This window comes from Penicillium bovifimosum (assembly GCF_028826915.1).
Source record: "Penicillium bovifimosum strain IBT 22155 chromosome Unknown utg000004l_segment0_segment0, whole genome shotgun sequence".
Taxonomy (NCBI): domain Eukaryota; kingdom Fungi; phylum Ascomycota; class Eurotiomycetes; order Eurotiales; family Aspergillaceae; genus Penicillium; species Penicillium bovifimosum.
Window position 1 is genome coordinate 887359 of NW_026622713.1, and position 15525 is coordinate 902883.

Here is a 15525-nt window from a genome sequence, read left to right on the forward strand (position 1 = left end):
CCGAATTCTTGGAATTGAGAGAAGACTATCAACAGCACATCACCCCGAGACAGATGGTCAAGACGGATCCCATTTATCTCAGTCGTACATCGACATTGGGAAAGAAACCTGTCCTGATGGCCTGTCACGCATCGGTGGTGTTGGTCTCCTGGCATCGCGGCTCGGCTCCGATCAGCAACCACATCCCAATCTGCATTTACCGCAGACCCTTCTCTGGCGGCGATGCTGCTTGGACTCATACGCCAACTGGATTGGACAGCAGCAACCTCCTGTTACGATCCGGAGCCGGGGACGGGGTGGAGATGAGGATAAGTTGGCAGGAACAGGGATAATCAGACTTGCGGCCGGATCGCGGACCGATACAGGGTCGCCGAGGAAGGTGCGCAGGCTATGGCGGGAACAGAGAAGACAAGGTCTAGAGGCAAGACAAGACAAGATGCGAGACTAGGACTAGGTAGCGAAAGGAAGTGAATTGTTGCGTGAAGAGAGAATCTATCTACAAAGAGGATGCGTCCTTATATAGCTTCTCCTTTCACGCACCGAGGACCGAGGCCATGGCAAAAGGACCTTACGAGAAACATCGAGCAATGAGTATAAGTGGAATCTAGAAGTCGCGATCACTACTGCGTGGCGGGATGCAAGCGCCAAGCAATGGTCTTGGCGACTCCGGAATGTTCGGCGGGGAAGCTTCATGACAGAATGGCATGAAGGTAATCCCGATTCCTGTTGCGTGATGCACGGGTAGAGTGTGCAGAACGACGTCTGTCTCTTGTAGACCGTACCAATCGGCAATTGCCTTCGCCTTCATGTCAATGAATGAGCGTCGCTTCACGGCACATTTGGGAGGACCGCTCGTGCCCGACGTGAAAATGGTTAGTCCAGGCCCGCTGTAGTCAAGGTAGTGATCGGAAGAGACGACAATGTCGGTATGGGGAATCAGCAGTTTGCAGATCTCTGGCCGGATGCTCATTGAGATGAAGTTGGGATTGCGGGTTGCATGGACTTTCTTGGCTAGGCTTTGTCCGAAGTCGGCATATCTCGAGGCACAAAGAATCGCGACCGATTGGCAGGTGTCTGCGAAGTAGAGGGCTTCCTCTAATGGGGCTGATGTGGCTTGAAGCAAAGTTAGTGATGCATCTTGGATTCGATAAGGGAGCTCTTACATATTGGCACAAGAACTGCACCCAGTCCCACCGTTGCTAAGAAGGCTGTAGCAAACTCGTAGCCTCCGGGTGCAAGCAGGTTTATGGAGACTTTTTCTCCTCGAAGCAGGCTAGACTTGCAGCTGACGTCTAGGCTTCGGAAGATTGCATTGCGCAGATGAAGTACATCAGACAAAAGTTGACCGTAGGTTGCTTTGTGTCCGTACGTAACATCGTTGATTGCGAGGGAAGTGCGGTTACCTGCAAGATATAAGAGACGATTGAAGACAGGGAAGTTGGGAAGAATGTTGTCGCCAACGTGTTTTGGGGGCTGGGTTGGACGACGTTGGACTGGAAGCCTTGCTTCAGTCGATGTGACCTCCATGCCGTTGGGTGTGTTGATGGAATGGCACTCGCTGGTTACGGACGCATCAACCACAAGTGTCTATTGAACCTAATAACAACTCATCCTGAGGGGCGGATGCTCCAGCTTTTGTTAAGATCTACAATCTAAACGAGATCATGAAGGAGTGGTACAAATGTAGATTGTACTGAGCTATGAGAGCTGTAGAAGGAAGAAAGTGCGGAGCTATGATGTGGTGGGAAAAAGGACAGCATCATGTGACAGTGGGAGAACTCAAACAGGAGGACGTTCTTCCGTCTACTTTTTGAGACAAGAGCTGCCCATCCAGAAGGTACATCTTCACTACCAAAAGGGTATCTGAACCGAGAGTACTGTTACGAAAGTGCTCCGAACGACGGTGACCATGACGAACTTGACGATGAACCGGATCTTTTTATCGCAGGGCACTGAAGCCTGCTCAGGACGAGAGGGATGGTTCTTCCTTACGGCTGATACTTGATGTTTTCCTTTTGGTTATCTTTGCCTTGTTTCTGTTACTTTGATGTGTTGTTTGGTGTCGACCAGGGGACGGTCGATTTCTTGAGGGGGGTGGTATGTAGTGGGGAGGTGTGACCTCCCCTTACAGGCATGCTTCCCCTGTCCACTCCCTTGGTTTTCACGTGAGCGTTCCTTACACCAGCAGTTTTGCGCTGGAGATATAGTCGCGAGGTAGCTTCAGTTAGCAATACACACTCCTACACATCTCTGATTTCTCTTCTTGTGCGCAAGCACCCAACCTCTTTGTTCCTCTGGTCTGATGCTATGCTAGGTGGTACTTGCTGAATCGACCCGTGTGCCTCAGAGCACACAGCCTTAGAGCGTTCCCCTCTTCAATATCTAGACCACTCTCTCCACGATGACTGTCGACTCATCATCCACAGCCTCAACTCGAGCAATAACACTCCCTCCAGCGTCTACCAGCTGATAAAACGTTGCCTCCTCCAGTTGATATCCTATTCCATCAGCCACAGCCTCACACCCTTCAAACTTGACCTCCCCGAACCCCACAAACGGCACCTGATCCTCCCCGGACGCAAAATCCTCCACCACCCACTCCGCATTCTGTCCCACTATCGTCGCAGTACTCTTCGGCGCTGTCACCGTCTTCGACGCAGTTTCTCCCGTACTTACATTCTCAATCATGCACACTCCCCGGTCCGGCGCCGTCATGTTCACCGACGCAACAAGTACGTCGCCCGGATTCACCGCGAACTCGTCGTAATACAGCGCAAAGTTCGGGTACCATTCGTACCATGCGTCCGTGTAGGGTTCTCCGTCAATGATATAGAAGTCCACTCCTGTCTGTAGGATCGCTGTCGTATATGTTGCCCCATCGATGCCGACCCATGCGGAGGCTGCTTGATAGGTGGTGGGAGTTGAGGAGGTAGGAGTTGGTGTTGGGACTGTGACGGTGGCTGAGACGTAAGTGTAGGTTGCATTTGGGGAAGGCGGGGTTTTTAACACTGCGCCCGCCCAGTTTGTGCTGCTATATGTTGATTGAGTGTTGGAGGTGAGCTTGAGGCGGCTGAGGGAGAAGGAGGAGTGTGGAATCTCTTGGAGAGGGTGGGAGGTGCGGTTGTGCTTCGCTCTTAGGGGTTGCCTGGCTCTTTTCTGGAGGTTGGAGGAGGATGATACAACAACACCTAGGGTTGTTCCTTGGTGCAGGAGGGAGGTGAGTAGGAGGAAAACGAGAATACTCTTCATCGTGGTATTTGTTGCGAGTGAGAAAGTGAGTGGACATAGAAGGAGGGACGTAGAAGGGGGATGGTCGTTTTTATAGACTCTTTACTTTTTGATTTCTTTTCATTTGGGTCCGAGACCTACTTCGAGTAAGATTGTACCACTATAGTAGCACAATCCCTAGGCCCACCTCTTCCATAACTTTTACCGTATTGTAATGCATCCATTGCGCTAGTATTATAGACTAGGAATTACGCTGCCCACCACGAGGTATTATAACGTTCGCCACCCAAAATGAAGATTAGAAACTACATTGTAAGTAGACTATGCAAGGAAGTCAAATATACACCCTAAATGCCGAGTCTAGTACAACTTCACCGGTGCAGACGACTCAGGCGACGAAGACATAAGCAATGTCGAAGAGGATGGTGTTGTTGTCGAAACATCGGAGGCATTTCCTACAAATACCTCCAACGCACCATTTGACGTTTTACAACCGCTGACATAGTTGACGGTCAATGCGCATCCATTGGAGAGAAAGGTGTGACCGCAGATACCGCAATCGCCGCCCGTCTCCTGGAAGATATGATCGTAGGCCCTACATTACGTCAGTAATTACCTGCTGGCAGTTATAGAAGAGTCAGTAGGGGACTCACGCGGCCATCTCGTCACCAGTCATTTCGCAGTCCTCACCCTCGACAAAGACACCGCAGCCGTAGCCGGCATTCTTGCCATCCGTGTAGCAGGTACCAGTGTTGTAATCCGAGTCCTTCGTTCTATTGCCAGAGTTAATCAGGTCTAAGGCCTTGAGACAAATCAACGTACCCGTATACAGTGGTCTCCGTAAGGAAAGCCTTCGCCATATCACAGAAACTGTGCAGGTTCGCAAAGGTGCTACATGTTACGCGTAGCCGACTGGTCACTGTGAGTTAGAATGTCCACGGGTTATACTTGCCTAGTTCCAACTGCGGATTCCAAGAGTATCTCGCAACCGTACCGTTGCTATGCCAAGCCTTACGTCGGGTTCGGGTCCTGCTGAGTATCTTGCAGAACGTGCCAGAAGTGCGCGCCAAGTAGGTCAATCACTAAGTGTTACCACTAGGTGAATCCCCTACCTGTAGGTTGGGTTGTCTTGAAGGTGAACTGTGAAGTGCAAAGTACTAAAGGTAGTAACCGAGTAACAATGTGCAATTGATCGCGAAGAACTAAATACATGATGCTGAAATGAGTGTCCTTATATATCCAGTCCTTCGTGTTGTGGTCTACAGTTGGGAATGACTCGGACTTGACCAATCCAGAATCTAACTACTGCCACCCACCTCCTTCATATCATTTATATTTCTTGACATTCCTGAAAGACATATCATGTCAGATACTCTTCAGTCACAGCCACCACCCACAAATGTGTTCAAGTTATCCTTTCCCCAGCCGAAAGTCCTACTGGTGACGATCGACCGTGAGAAACAACGAAATTCATTGCCCGCCGAGGCTCATTGGGAGGGTCATAGCTTATTCTCCTGGTTTGACGATGAACCCAGTTTGCTGGTGGCTATAGTCACTGGAGCCGGCGACAAAGCATTCTGTGCCGGCCAGGATTTGACCGAACAGGCTTCTTCTCGCCTGGGTCCCAAGACTCCGGCCCAAGTCGCAGTGATGAACCATCCGCCGTCAGGGTTCATGGGATTGAGCCAGCGCAGAGGTAGAAAACCAGTGATCGCCGCTGTAAATGGGTTTGCACTAGGGGGAGGCTTCGAGATCTGCTTGAATTGGTAGGTCCAGCATCGGGGCGATCGTGAGTGCTACGTGCTCGAGCTTATTCTTTCGTCTCTAGTGATATCGTAGTCGCCTCCCCCAAGGCTGTATTTGGACTTCCCGAGGTTGCAGTGGGACTATATGCTGCAGCCGGAGGACTGCCTAGGTTGATGCGGATTGTTGGTCTGCAACTCGCATCGGAGATTGCTATGACCGGCCGCAAATTGACAGCCCAAGAAGCCCTGGACTATCGGCTTATCAACCGAATTTCTCAGAGCCCACAATCGGTGGTTGATGAATGTCTCGTCCTAGCGAGCCAGATTACAAGTTTCTCTCCTGACGGTATCATCGTTACACGCCAGGGATTGCGCGAGGCATGGGACAATCCCAGCGTCGAGCACGCCACTGCACGAATTCGTCATGAATATGTGAACCGCCTGGTTGCGGGTGAGAATTTCAAGATTGGAGTTGAGGCTTTTGCCAACAAGACAAAGCCCAAATGGGGCCCTTCTCGTCTATGAGGTTGGCGTTTTCAATGTGTCTCGTTTGGTGATCCGCCGGGACAGCGAATGTATTCCAGAACGATTTTTACTGTGTAGGCAATCTAAGTCCTACAGTGTTAATAGAGATTTTGCCACATGTGCTAGGAACATAAAGATCCCCGCAGATATAGACCGTGTGGGGGAGCTCGGGCCGAGGGTCGTTGTAAACGACCTAGCTCCCTCTTGTAGGTTTATTCCTCATTTCTTTACATTCTTTATTAGCATCGAACATCCCTCGCTCTTTCTTTCCTAATAATCTGCCTCCTTTCTCTAGCTCAACAAAATGCAGCCTGTCATTGTCGGGGTTGCCGACATTAAGAATCGATCACTCGCCGTTGAAGATGCCAAGGAACCTGCTACCTTGATGTTGGAAGCCATCCAAGCCGCTATCAACGATGCATGCACCTCAGATGAGACTGCACAGATCCTCCGAGATCATATCGATAGTCTGAGCGTTGTACAGACTTGGACCTGGCCCTATCAAAATCTGCCGGGCTTGTTGTCTCAATGGCTCGGAGTGAATCCCAAACACCAAACATGTACCGAGCATGGGGGTAACCAACCTGCCAAGCTCCTCGATGAGGCTGCTCTGCGGATTACACGCGGCGAAGCAACTGTAGCGGTGATTACGGGGGGTGAAGCGCTTGCTTCTTGTGAGTGGAGATAGTTGATTGACTTGGGCCTCGTTGACGAGTGTATAGTGGCTTCATGTGTCAAGCATGGCAAGATGCCACCTCCGGGTTGGTCATCCCCGGCTCAAAATGTCACGGATGTTTTCTCTCCAACCAACAGAGAGCTGAGGAAGGGTATGTGTGCAACATGCAAATAGTGGACACTGTGAATGATGATTCTAAACCCGTTCCTAGATATCGCAGGGCTACATTCCGTGGGGTCACCAATCCATGTATATCCACTGTATGAGAATGGATTCCGGGCCCACCGTGAACAGTCACTCCAGGAAAATCATGACGAGTCGGCTGCCCTTTACGGCTACTTCAGTAAAGTCGCATCACAAAATCCATACGCCTGGAACTATGGCGTCGAGGCCGAGACCGCCACTTCGATTGGCACCATATCGAAGAGAAATCGCATGATCTGCTCACCATGTGTGTTTCGGACTTCCGGCATTTTTATCAGTAATTCATCGAAGCTGACGCATACTTATGACAGATCCTCTTTTGATGAATGCTTTCAACACTGTCAATCTGTCTGCAGCTTGCATCGTAACGACTACCGAGCTCGCTAGGCGACTTCAGATACCCGAGGACAAGTGGATCTACCCCCTCGGTGGTGCTGGTTCCAAGGAGCGTGAGAATTGTATGTTTACAAACATTATATTCCAAACCTAGCGAGACAACCTACTAACATGGACGTCTCCCAGTCTGGGAACGACCCAACTTCTTCCATAGTACGGCAATATCCAAGGCTTTGGACACATGTCTGAGCGTCAGCCAACTTACATCCAAGGAGATTGACCTCTATGATTTCTACTCGTATGAACCCTGGCCTGAGAACTGCGATTTCCAACTGACCTCCTTCCAGATGTTTCCCAATTGTGCCAAAACTGGCGTGCCATCACCTAGGCATTTCGATCAGAGAGCCCCAGAAGCCAATTACCCTGCTGGGTGGTCTCACCTCCTTCGGCGGTGCTGGTAACAACTACTCCATGCATGTACGAGCCCTACAACTTGCTCTAGCAACCAACTACTCACCTGAAATTCCAGGCTATCACTGAAATGACCCGCCGTCTACGCCAAGGCTCCAGTCGCAATGGACTTATCCTTGCCAACGGTGGTATTTTATCTTACCAGCATGCAATCTGCATGTCCTCCTCACCCCCAAAGGAGGGGACACCTTATCCCGATAGTGAAGTTCTAGGAAGAGGCGAATTAGGTCCGATTCCGCCAGTCGACTTTGAAGCAGAGGGGCCGGCAAAAATCGAGGTCAGTGGCAGTCGTCATCTGTCGCATTTTCCGAAAATATCCTGCCAGGAAAGCTAACTATGAACAGACTTATACCGTTGAATTCAAACGAGATGGGACTCCATTGCGAGCTTACATCGTAGGCAGGTTGACTTATACTAATCACCGATTCCTGGCAAATGAGGGCGACAAGTCGACTCTCCTACGCTTGGCTTCATCCCATGAGGAACCGATAGGGAAACTTGGTACTGTCATTGCTGATCCCTCGGGGGTAAAGGGCCAGAGAAGGAACTTGTTCTCGTTGCATAGCGCGTCCAGGCTGTAGTTGAATTGGAATGGCAATATTCATAATCGATGACAAACTTATGTCCGAAATGAGCTTCAGCAAGCAGTCCATCCGATTCTGTTACGGACTCATTTTGGGAATTCATTGTAGATAGAAGAGGTTAGATATTGCTCGTCTCTGGAGTCTACGGTGATGTCGTTTTTTCTTTACCTTCCTCTGGCTCCGACGCAAAATATCTATTCGGCTTCTTGAATTATTTCTCCAAAACACGACGTACACGACGTGGTCAAGTTGGGGAAGATCGACAATGACTCCAACTCGCCTCCGTGTTCCCCGCACTTCCCCTCTCCATCTCGAATGAACAAAATGAACTATATAACTTGTTAATGATTCAATGGTTTGGAAACCATTTGTATATTTCACTCTGTTAGGATGGCACTTCTGACCATAAGACGCTCCTCCAATGTGACACGGCTCATCTAACCTCATTCAGTTGGCGCGACCCCAATTGCTCAGGACTCTCCGACCAAGGGCGTATCGTCTTGGTTCACGATCATTATACGGGCGGGCGACCGAGTTTCTTCAAAATCATAACCCCGATCTATCCGAATCTCAGCGAATGGTGCGACAAGAAATTGCCAAGATATGTTCGGATTTTCCAGATAATTATTGGGCCAAGGTGGACGAGACGCACCAGTTTCCGACCGAACTGTATGAGGCGTTGGCATCCCAGGGCTGGCTGGGCATTTGCTTGCCACAACGATATGGAGGTTCTGAGCTGGGAATTTCAGAAGCCGCAGTGATGATGCAGACCATTGCAGAGTCCGGGGGAGGGATGACTGGTGCATCTTCTATCCATATGAACATCTTTGGTCTTGAGCCAGTTGCCAAGTTTGGGACCGACGAACAGAAAGAACGATGGCTCACTCCGCTCATTGCTGGTCGCCATAGGGCATGTTTTGGGGTCACGGAGCCCAATACGGGCTTGGATACGTTGCAGTTGCAGGCCACAGCGCGTCGATCTGGCACTGGCTACATATTATCCGGGCAAAAGATCTGGATTTCGACGGCGCAGAGAGCGGACAAGATTCTGATTCTCGTGCGTACGACACCACGCGACCGAGTGAAAAAGCCGTCCCAGGGTCTTTCCCTTTTCTACACTGATCTACAGGTTCCTCAGGTCCAAATCACCGAGATCCCCAAAATGGGCCGCGCGGCCGTGGATACCAACTCCCTGTTCTTCGATGATTGGCATGTCCCGGAGGTGGACCGGGTGGGACAAGAAGATGAAGGATTCAGGATGATTCTCCACGGGATGAATGCAGAGAGAATTCTGATCGGCGCAGAGGCACTCGGACTCGGCTTTGCAGCGCTGCGTCGTGCAGCCTTATATGCCAATGAGCGACAGGTATTTGGGCGACCGATCGGGCAGAATCAAGGGATCCAACATCCTCTGGCCGACAGCTGGATGAAACTGGAAGCAGCGCGTATGATGATCTATCAGGCGGCTCGGCTTTACGATCAAGGCTATACTGATGGTGAATATGCTAACGCTGGCAAATATCTGGCTGCCGAGGCTGCCTTCGAAGCCTGTGAGCGAGCCATTTGGCCCATGGAGGGATGGGATATGCGAAGGAATATCATGTCGAACGGTATCTTCGAGAGGTCTTCATTCCTCGCATTGCCCCGGTTAGTCGAGAGATGATTCTAAACTACGTAGGAGAGCGAGTGCTGGGTCTTCCCAGGTCTTACTGAATCGTATCTGCGCAATTCTGTATCTATAGTTCGAGCTAGAATGGAATTCTTCGGCGAACACCCATAAGTATCCCAGTTTATTTAGGCCACCAACCTAGGCCACCAAAGGTCAGCCTGGAGTAAAGTCAGTACCTAATGTCAGTAAGGTCAGTAAGGTCAGTAAGCAAACCAAGATTCGGTTAATTTCGGTCTTTCCGTCGGTTCTGCCTGAATATATCAACTCGGCTTCTTAAGCGGGGATGTCGATCGTCGAAATCCATCCAGTTCAGCTTCCACCTTAACTACATCGTCAAGCATTAGACACCTGTAAGGTACACTAATTAAAGCAGCCATGGCTGTCGGAAAGATGTCCAATGCATATATCGCTATACAGAATGCCACCCAAGTGATGAAATATCGCAGACTCTTCCCCTCACCTTCGAAATATCTCAACAATCGACTGCATTTTAATTGCAATCATACGGCTGCGCACCAAAATACTCCTTTGGAGGGAGTTCGCATTCTAGATCTCACGCGAGTCCTTGCAGTAGGTTGGTGGTTTCGATGTTAAGTGATCAACACTGATACACCCCAGGGTCCTTTCTGTACACAAATCCTAGCCGACTATGGGGCTGACGTTCTCAAAATTGAAAACCCGCGAGGAGGTGTATGTTGCCAAATATCCTCTTACACTCCCAGACTGGATCGGGCACTCACCCAAGCACAGGATGACACTCGCCTATGGAGGACAGGAGGAGAGGACCATCTATGGAAATCAACGGACGCAGATATGTCTGCATACTTTTGTGCGGTCAACCGGAATAAGAAGTCCATTACTTTGAATCTTAAAGAGGAGAAAGGACAAGAGATTCTGTTTCGGCTGGTCAAAAGCGCCGATGTTGTGTCAGTTGCCCTACTCACTGAAGCCACCACCTGTGCTAAACCTTGGGACGCAGTGTTGACAATTTTGTCCCGGGGAAGATGGATGAAATGGGAATTGGATATCAGAAGCTCCGAGAAGTCAATCCCTCGATCATACATGCCAGCGTTTCTGGTCTGTCCTCGACCATCGTCAATAATCTGCAGGTAGATCTTATCGCTAATTTGAGATAGGATACGGCGCTGGTGGCCCATATTTCCGCCGTGCAGGGTACGATGCCATAGCTGCTGCTGAGGCAGGCATGCTGCACATCACTGGTGAGCGCGATGGAGCCCCGACACGACCTGGTCTGGGTCTCACGGATATGAGTACCGGGCTCTATCTCCATGGGGCCATTCTCGCTGCCCTGTATGCTCGAAAGAATACAGGCCAAGGGCAAAAGATTGACGCATCTTTATTTGAGAGTCAGGTGTCTTTGCTCTCTAACGTCGCAATGTCGTGGTTGAATGCCGGTGAACATGCGCATCGTTGGGGCACGGAGCATCCAAGCATTGTCCCATACCAAGCCTTTAAAACTAAAGACGGCTATTTAGTGCTGGGAGCCACAAATAACCGGCAGTTTCAGATACTCTGTCAGTTGTTAGAGCACTTGGAATTGGCGAGAGACCCGCGCTTTGTTGATAACAGCTCCCGTGTCCTGAATCGGGCGGAACTGAAAGGGATATTGGAGCCGATAATCCGCGCAAAGCCAACCAAAGACTGGCTGGCTGTCTTGGAGGGCAGTGGAATGCCATATGGGCCCATTAACACGATAGAAGAAGTGTTCTCCCACCCACAAACTGCAGCCAGACATATGGTGCACACTCTTCCGCACGAACCATCAGTCTCAGGGCAGATCAAAGTCGTAGGTCTGTTTCTGACTAGATATGCCGCCGACATACCCATAAAGCCATATGCTAATTATCAAACAGGATTTCCGGTCAAATTTAGTGAGACTCAGCCTCGAATCCGACGAGCGCCGCCGAGTTTGGGGGCACATACCAACTCTACGCTCGAAGACATGGGGTATTCACCAAAGGAGATCGCGGCGATGCGGGAACAGGGCATTGTGTGATAGGCACCTGGCTTTAGGATGATCTAGCCCAAGTTCTTATGCAAAGAGGTCTCACGGTGTCGAGTGTTGAAAGTTGCATTAGCTCATGAAGATCTTGAAGATCTCTCGTCAGCTCAACCTTGGGTTGACATTTTCCATAGTCGGCCATACCAGCCCGGAATACTTGTGGACAGAGCTATATCAGTCATCATTGAAGAATGAATAGATTACATAGCATAGAGGTACGTGGCTGCCCAGGACCACCTGCAGCACTTGAAGCTGACCGATCGGCTTACAGGCAGGTGGGGAGTTGGGGAGTTGGACCAGTTAGTTAGGCACTTGCTATAGCTACGTAGTATGATCAGAGCAAACAACACTAAAATGGAACAGAATCCAACTTGAACCTCTGCAGTCTAACGTTGTGTCCGGAGTTGGCGGAGCTGAAGTGACCAAGTACATTCGGTGTGGCTAGCTGGCATGTACTTGGAGAGCTGACACCCTACGCACAACGAACCCCATACACCCCAATTCACGCTAACTGTCATGCAGCCCCAATCGAAATCTGGCAATATAACTGGATGATCCGCACGTCTGGGAGTTCGTAACTCTCCAAATGGTTGAGACGGTGGCTGCATCAATCCAATAGTAGAAATTCTGAAGTTGACCGCATCGAGGGGTGGTTGGCAACGAATATCAGACGTTGTCTTGGTCGCGAATAACTTCCGTCTCAAGGAAGGCTAACATGGGTTTGGGGAAATCGTTCGTCATTTGTGAAGACAACAACTTCGCCTTGGGAGGAGGCTTACATGCAATGTGACAGGACTGCATTCAATTTGAAAAACGTGCCTATGCTGTTCCCCTTGAACGCCGTGTTCTTGAAATCGTATAAAAAGCCCCTTCAATCCAGGACTTCTGACTGAACACCCCAGACTAGGTTCGAATGCACCTCTTCGGCCGACCGAGAAAACGATCTTCCAAACGAAGCATTGCTAGTATTGCTCCGACACTTCAGCCAGTCAGCAAGATGACATCCGAAGCTATCGAGTACCAGTATTATCAAATTAAAGCCCGATTCCCGGACACAGATTCCAGTCCCGACGATGGCATTAACCGCAGGGTTTTTGTCCGACAGGAAATCGATGAATGGAGCGGCAAGAAGTCGAACAAAAGGCAGGTTGACCTTTTCATCCTGGCTCTGGACAAGTTTCAGAAGTTGGATCCCAAAGAAAGACTCTCCTACTTTCAAGTCGCTGGTATGTGTCGATTGATTATCTATCATCTCACCAAGGTTGACTCCCATTTTAATAGGTATCCATGGACAACCCTTTGTACGATGGGATGATCCGAGCCCAGAGCCCATGAAGAGCGGCTACTGCTTTCACTCCCATGTGATATTCCCTATCTGGCACCGGCCGTATGTCCTTCTGTTTGAGGTTAGTGGACTGTGGTCTTTGATACGTTATGCGACATCTTCGGTGAAACTGTGAAAGTACTGATTCACCTCAGCAAGTCGTGTATGACATTATGATCCAGGAGGTCATCCCCCAATTCCCGGAGAATCATCAGGCCTCCTGGCGTCAACATGCCGAATCGTGGCGCCTGCCCTTCTGGGACTGGGCACGAAAGGGCCGTGTTCCCGACCTGGCCAAATACCCCACCATCACTGTTCCTAGGCCCGAGGGGGGCTCGATGCGAATTGACAATCCCTTGTTTCAGTTCCGCATGCCGACAGACAGGCCAATGCGGAGTGAGGGGGTGGGAACCGAGAATACATGGGAGAATGACTCTGAGCAGGAAGATTATAAGAACGTAAGCATACGCATTGGTACGACGGCGATAAAATGCTCACCTGAATAGTTTGGCAATGCGATAGGTACCAGCCGTTGGCCAGACGAAGAGGACCAAAACCCGACTAGCGAGGGTTGGCGACATGGTGTTGTCAACAATCGCAAAGTCGCCGATGCCTTTAATGCCCACGAGGGGTATAATGACAAGAATCATGGTCCTGCCGCTGAGATGGTTTATCGACTGCTCACTGTTCCTATGGACTACACCACATTTGCAAGCACTAATCCAACTTCGAAAGATCAGAATGTTGAGCAAGATCTGAACATTGAATATGTGAGTTTGTTTTGTCGCCCTGATAGATATGAGCATAAGATCTGACAGAGACTTTAGATTCACAACAACATGTAAGCATCGATAATATACTTGCCGTGAGATCTTCGCTATTGCTTTCAATACTGACTAAGTTGTCTCAAAGTCATGGTTGGACAGGCGATGCTGGACATATGGGAAATGTGCCAGTGGCCTCTTTTGACCCGCTGTTCTTCTTGCACCATTGGTCAGTATACTCCGCTTGGTCACTTCATGACCAAATCTGATTCACCACGCAGTAACATCGATCGGCTGTTTGCAATCTGGCAAGCTCTCAACCCCGACAAGTGGCTGACCAACATACCGGCCGACAATGCTACGATTCGTGATTCGTATGGTAAAGATCATGCGGTCAATGGAAACACCCCGCTTCAGCCATTCAGACGGGACGCCGAAGGAGATTACTGGACTCCCGATGGGGTCAGATTCACCCCCAACCTGGGATATGCCTATCCAGAGCTACCGCGGTGGGAAAGCAAATACCGACAGGAGGATGGAACACTCAACCAGGCTCTGTTCCAAGAGAATATCAACACCATCATCAATCGGTTGTATGGTGTGTCGCGTGATTTAGCCTTGGACCCTAAGACCCCACCGCCTAAGGGAGTTGAGGCAATTGACGGTGGACTCCGTGTCACAGACTTTGCCTTCAGCGTTCGATTTTTGAAGTGTGTTAGCCCTCACCAGCAATGTTTCTGTTCTTCCAATCACCTCTGATAGCTGACTGTCTTGGGTAATTCAGATACGCATTCGGAGGGCGGCCTTTCTGGGTCAAATTGTATCTCGCCCAAGAGGACGGCGTGCAAACTCCGCTCACAGACTTAATCGCCGAAGTCTACAACTTTAGCCAGAAGCCTGAGCTAGATGGTTTGTCAGTCTGTGGAAACTGCACGAAGGGACAAACGTTGCGCATTCAGTCGACTGCTTACATTCCAATCACCCCTGTCCTCTACAAGCTGGTTAGGAGTGGGCGGAAACTAACATCGTTGACGCGCGACGAGGTACTGGCGTATATTAGAAAGCGTGCTTACTGGCGTGTGTTCAAGGCAAGCAACCTCCGTCGCCGTCCTCCTTCCGTCGTGCGAAACATGCTGACAATTGCCAGCACGGGAAAGAAGTGCCTCGCTATGAGGTTGAGAAGCTGGAGTTAGAGATCATTGGAAGCACTAATGACACCAAGCATTTCGAAAACCCCGCGATACCCCCATCATTCGAAAATTTCCAGAAAGAGCCTACCATCTCCGGTGGTGCAGATGGAGCGCTTGATCCGGAGTTGAAGCAGCCCAAGATTGACCCACCGGCCCCTCGGTAAGTAACCAGCCTCATGAACGAGTGAAGACTGAACTGTCGTCACTAACTCTAATCAGACCCAAACGGCCAAGAGCAAATCTCCCACTTCATGGAAGTCTGCGCTTCCCGCAAACACTCAAAGCGGACAGTGTCATCCTCCTCGAATCATCCAGCGTGGATCCTGTGAAGCCCGACGTTGGCATAGACATGACCCAGATCTCGATTAAAGATGCAGCGAATGAGATTATCTTCCATATCTCTATTCGCCGTCGCCAAGGTCAAATCATATTCAACGCCAAAATCGGCGGGTCATGGGGTCAGGAGGAACGCATTAATATCGATGGTCGATTCGAAAGTGAGGACGGTGCAACGATCTTGATCCACGACCAGGGAGACGGCTTCGAAGTGTCTATTGACTGGGTTCACGCAATCTGGTTCGCTAAACGTGCCAAAGGAAGAACACCACAGTCAATTTCGTATGACCTTGGTGCCCAGGAGGGAACTTCTACCTTGTCGGAGGATTTGGAAGTGCGAACCTATCCTTCTATGAAGGCTTTGTTCCTCCAAAAGCATGCTCATGAGGAGGATCAGTAAGCCTCCTTTGCTAGGTATTCCCCAGCGGCAGGTTTTGAGCGCAACAGGTC

The 15525-nt window shown here is 50.1% G+C and overlaps 7 protein-coding genes across 7 annotated transcripts; 4 read left to right on the plus strand and 3 right to left on the minus strand.

Annotated features, from left to right (window-relative positions):
* Positions 1 to 604: 604 nt before the first annotated feature.
* Positions 605 to 1527, minus strand: N7515_004626 (uncharacterized protein; the record flags this gene model as incomplete). Its single annotated transcript, XM_056665370.1, has 2 exons — positions 605 to 1104; positions 1164 to 1527. The coding sequence occupies 2 exons, from the start codon at positions 1525 to 1527 to the stop codon at positions 605 to 607; spliced, it is 864 nt and encodes a 287-aa protein (XP_056522320.1).
* An 855-nt stretch (positions 1528 to 2382) lies between these two features.
* Positions 2383 to 3249, minus strand: N7515_004627 (A4/G1 family peptidase; the record flags this gene model as incomplete). The annotated part of the gene is made up of 1 exon (XM_056665371.1): positions 2383 to 3249. One exon carries the CDS (start codon positions 3247 to 3249, stop codon positions 2383 to 2385), a length of 867 nt encoding a protein of 288 aa, XP_056522321.1.
* A 339-nt stretch (positions 3250 to 3588) lies between these two features.
* N7515_004628 (uncharacterized protein) lies at positions 3589 to 4088 on the minus strand (the record flags this gene model as incomplete). The annotated part of the gene is made up of 3 exons (XM_056665372.1): positions 3589 to 3823; positions 3882 to 4001; positions 4051 to 4088. 3 exons carry the CDS (start codon positions 4086 to 4088, stop codon positions 3589 to 3591), a joined length of 393 nt encoding a protein of 130 aa, XP_056522322.1.
* A 502-nt stretch (positions 4089 to 4590) lies between these two features.
* Positions 4591 to 5498, plus strand: N7515_004629 (uncharacterized protein; the record flags this gene model as incomplete). Its single annotated transcript, XM_056665373.1, has 2 exons — positions 4591 to 4994; positions 5057 to 5498. The coding sequence occupies 2 exons, from the start codon at positions 4591 to 4593 to the stop codon at positions 5496 to 5498; spliced, it is 846 nt and encodes a 281-aa protein (XP_056522323.1).
* Positions 5499 to 5802: 304 nt separating this feature from the next.
* N7515_004630 (uncharacterized protein) lies at positions 5803 to 9432 on the plus strand (the record flags this gene model as incomplete). Its single annotated transcript, XM_056665374.1, has 9 exons — positions 5803 to 6172; positions 6221 to 6325; positions 6386 to 6625; positions 6690 to 6836; positions 6901 to 7012; positions 7062 to 7191; positions 7244 to 7462; positions 7530 to 7712; positions 8221 to 9432. 9 exons carry the CDS (start codon positions 5803 to 5805, stop codon positions 9430 to 9432), a joined length of 2718 nt encoding a protein of 905 aa, XP_056522324.1.
* A 655-nt stretch (positions 9433 to 10087) lies between these two features.
* N7515_004631 (CaiB/BaiF CoA transferase family protein) lies at positions 10088 to 11455 on the plus strand (the record flags this gene model as incomplete). Its single annotated transcript, XM_056665375.1, has 4 exons — positions 10088 to 10128; positions 10161 to 10515; positions 10571 to 11249; positions 11313 to 11455. The coding sequence occupies 4 exons, from the start codon at positions 10088 to 10090 to the stop codon at positions 11453 to 11455; spliced, it is 1218 nt and encodes a 405-aa protein (XP_056522325.1).
* Positions 11456 to 12458: 1003 nt separating this feature from the next.
* Positions 12459 to 15475, plus strand: N7515_004632 (uncharacterized protein; the record flags this gene model as incomplete). Its single annotated transcript, XM_056665376.1, has 10 exons — positions 12459 to 12687; positions 12743 to 12867; positions 12941 to 13243; positions 13292 to 13555; positions 13613 to 13626; positions 13698 to 13778; positions 13831 to 14259; positions 14334 to 14592; positions 14697 to 14899; positions 14959 to 15475. The coding sequence occupies 10 exons, from the start codon at positions 12459 to 12461 to the stop codon at positions 15473 to 15475; spliced, it is 2424 nt and encodes an 807-aa protein (XP_056522326.1).
* Between the last annotated feature and the right edge of the window lie 50 nt (positions 15476 to 15525).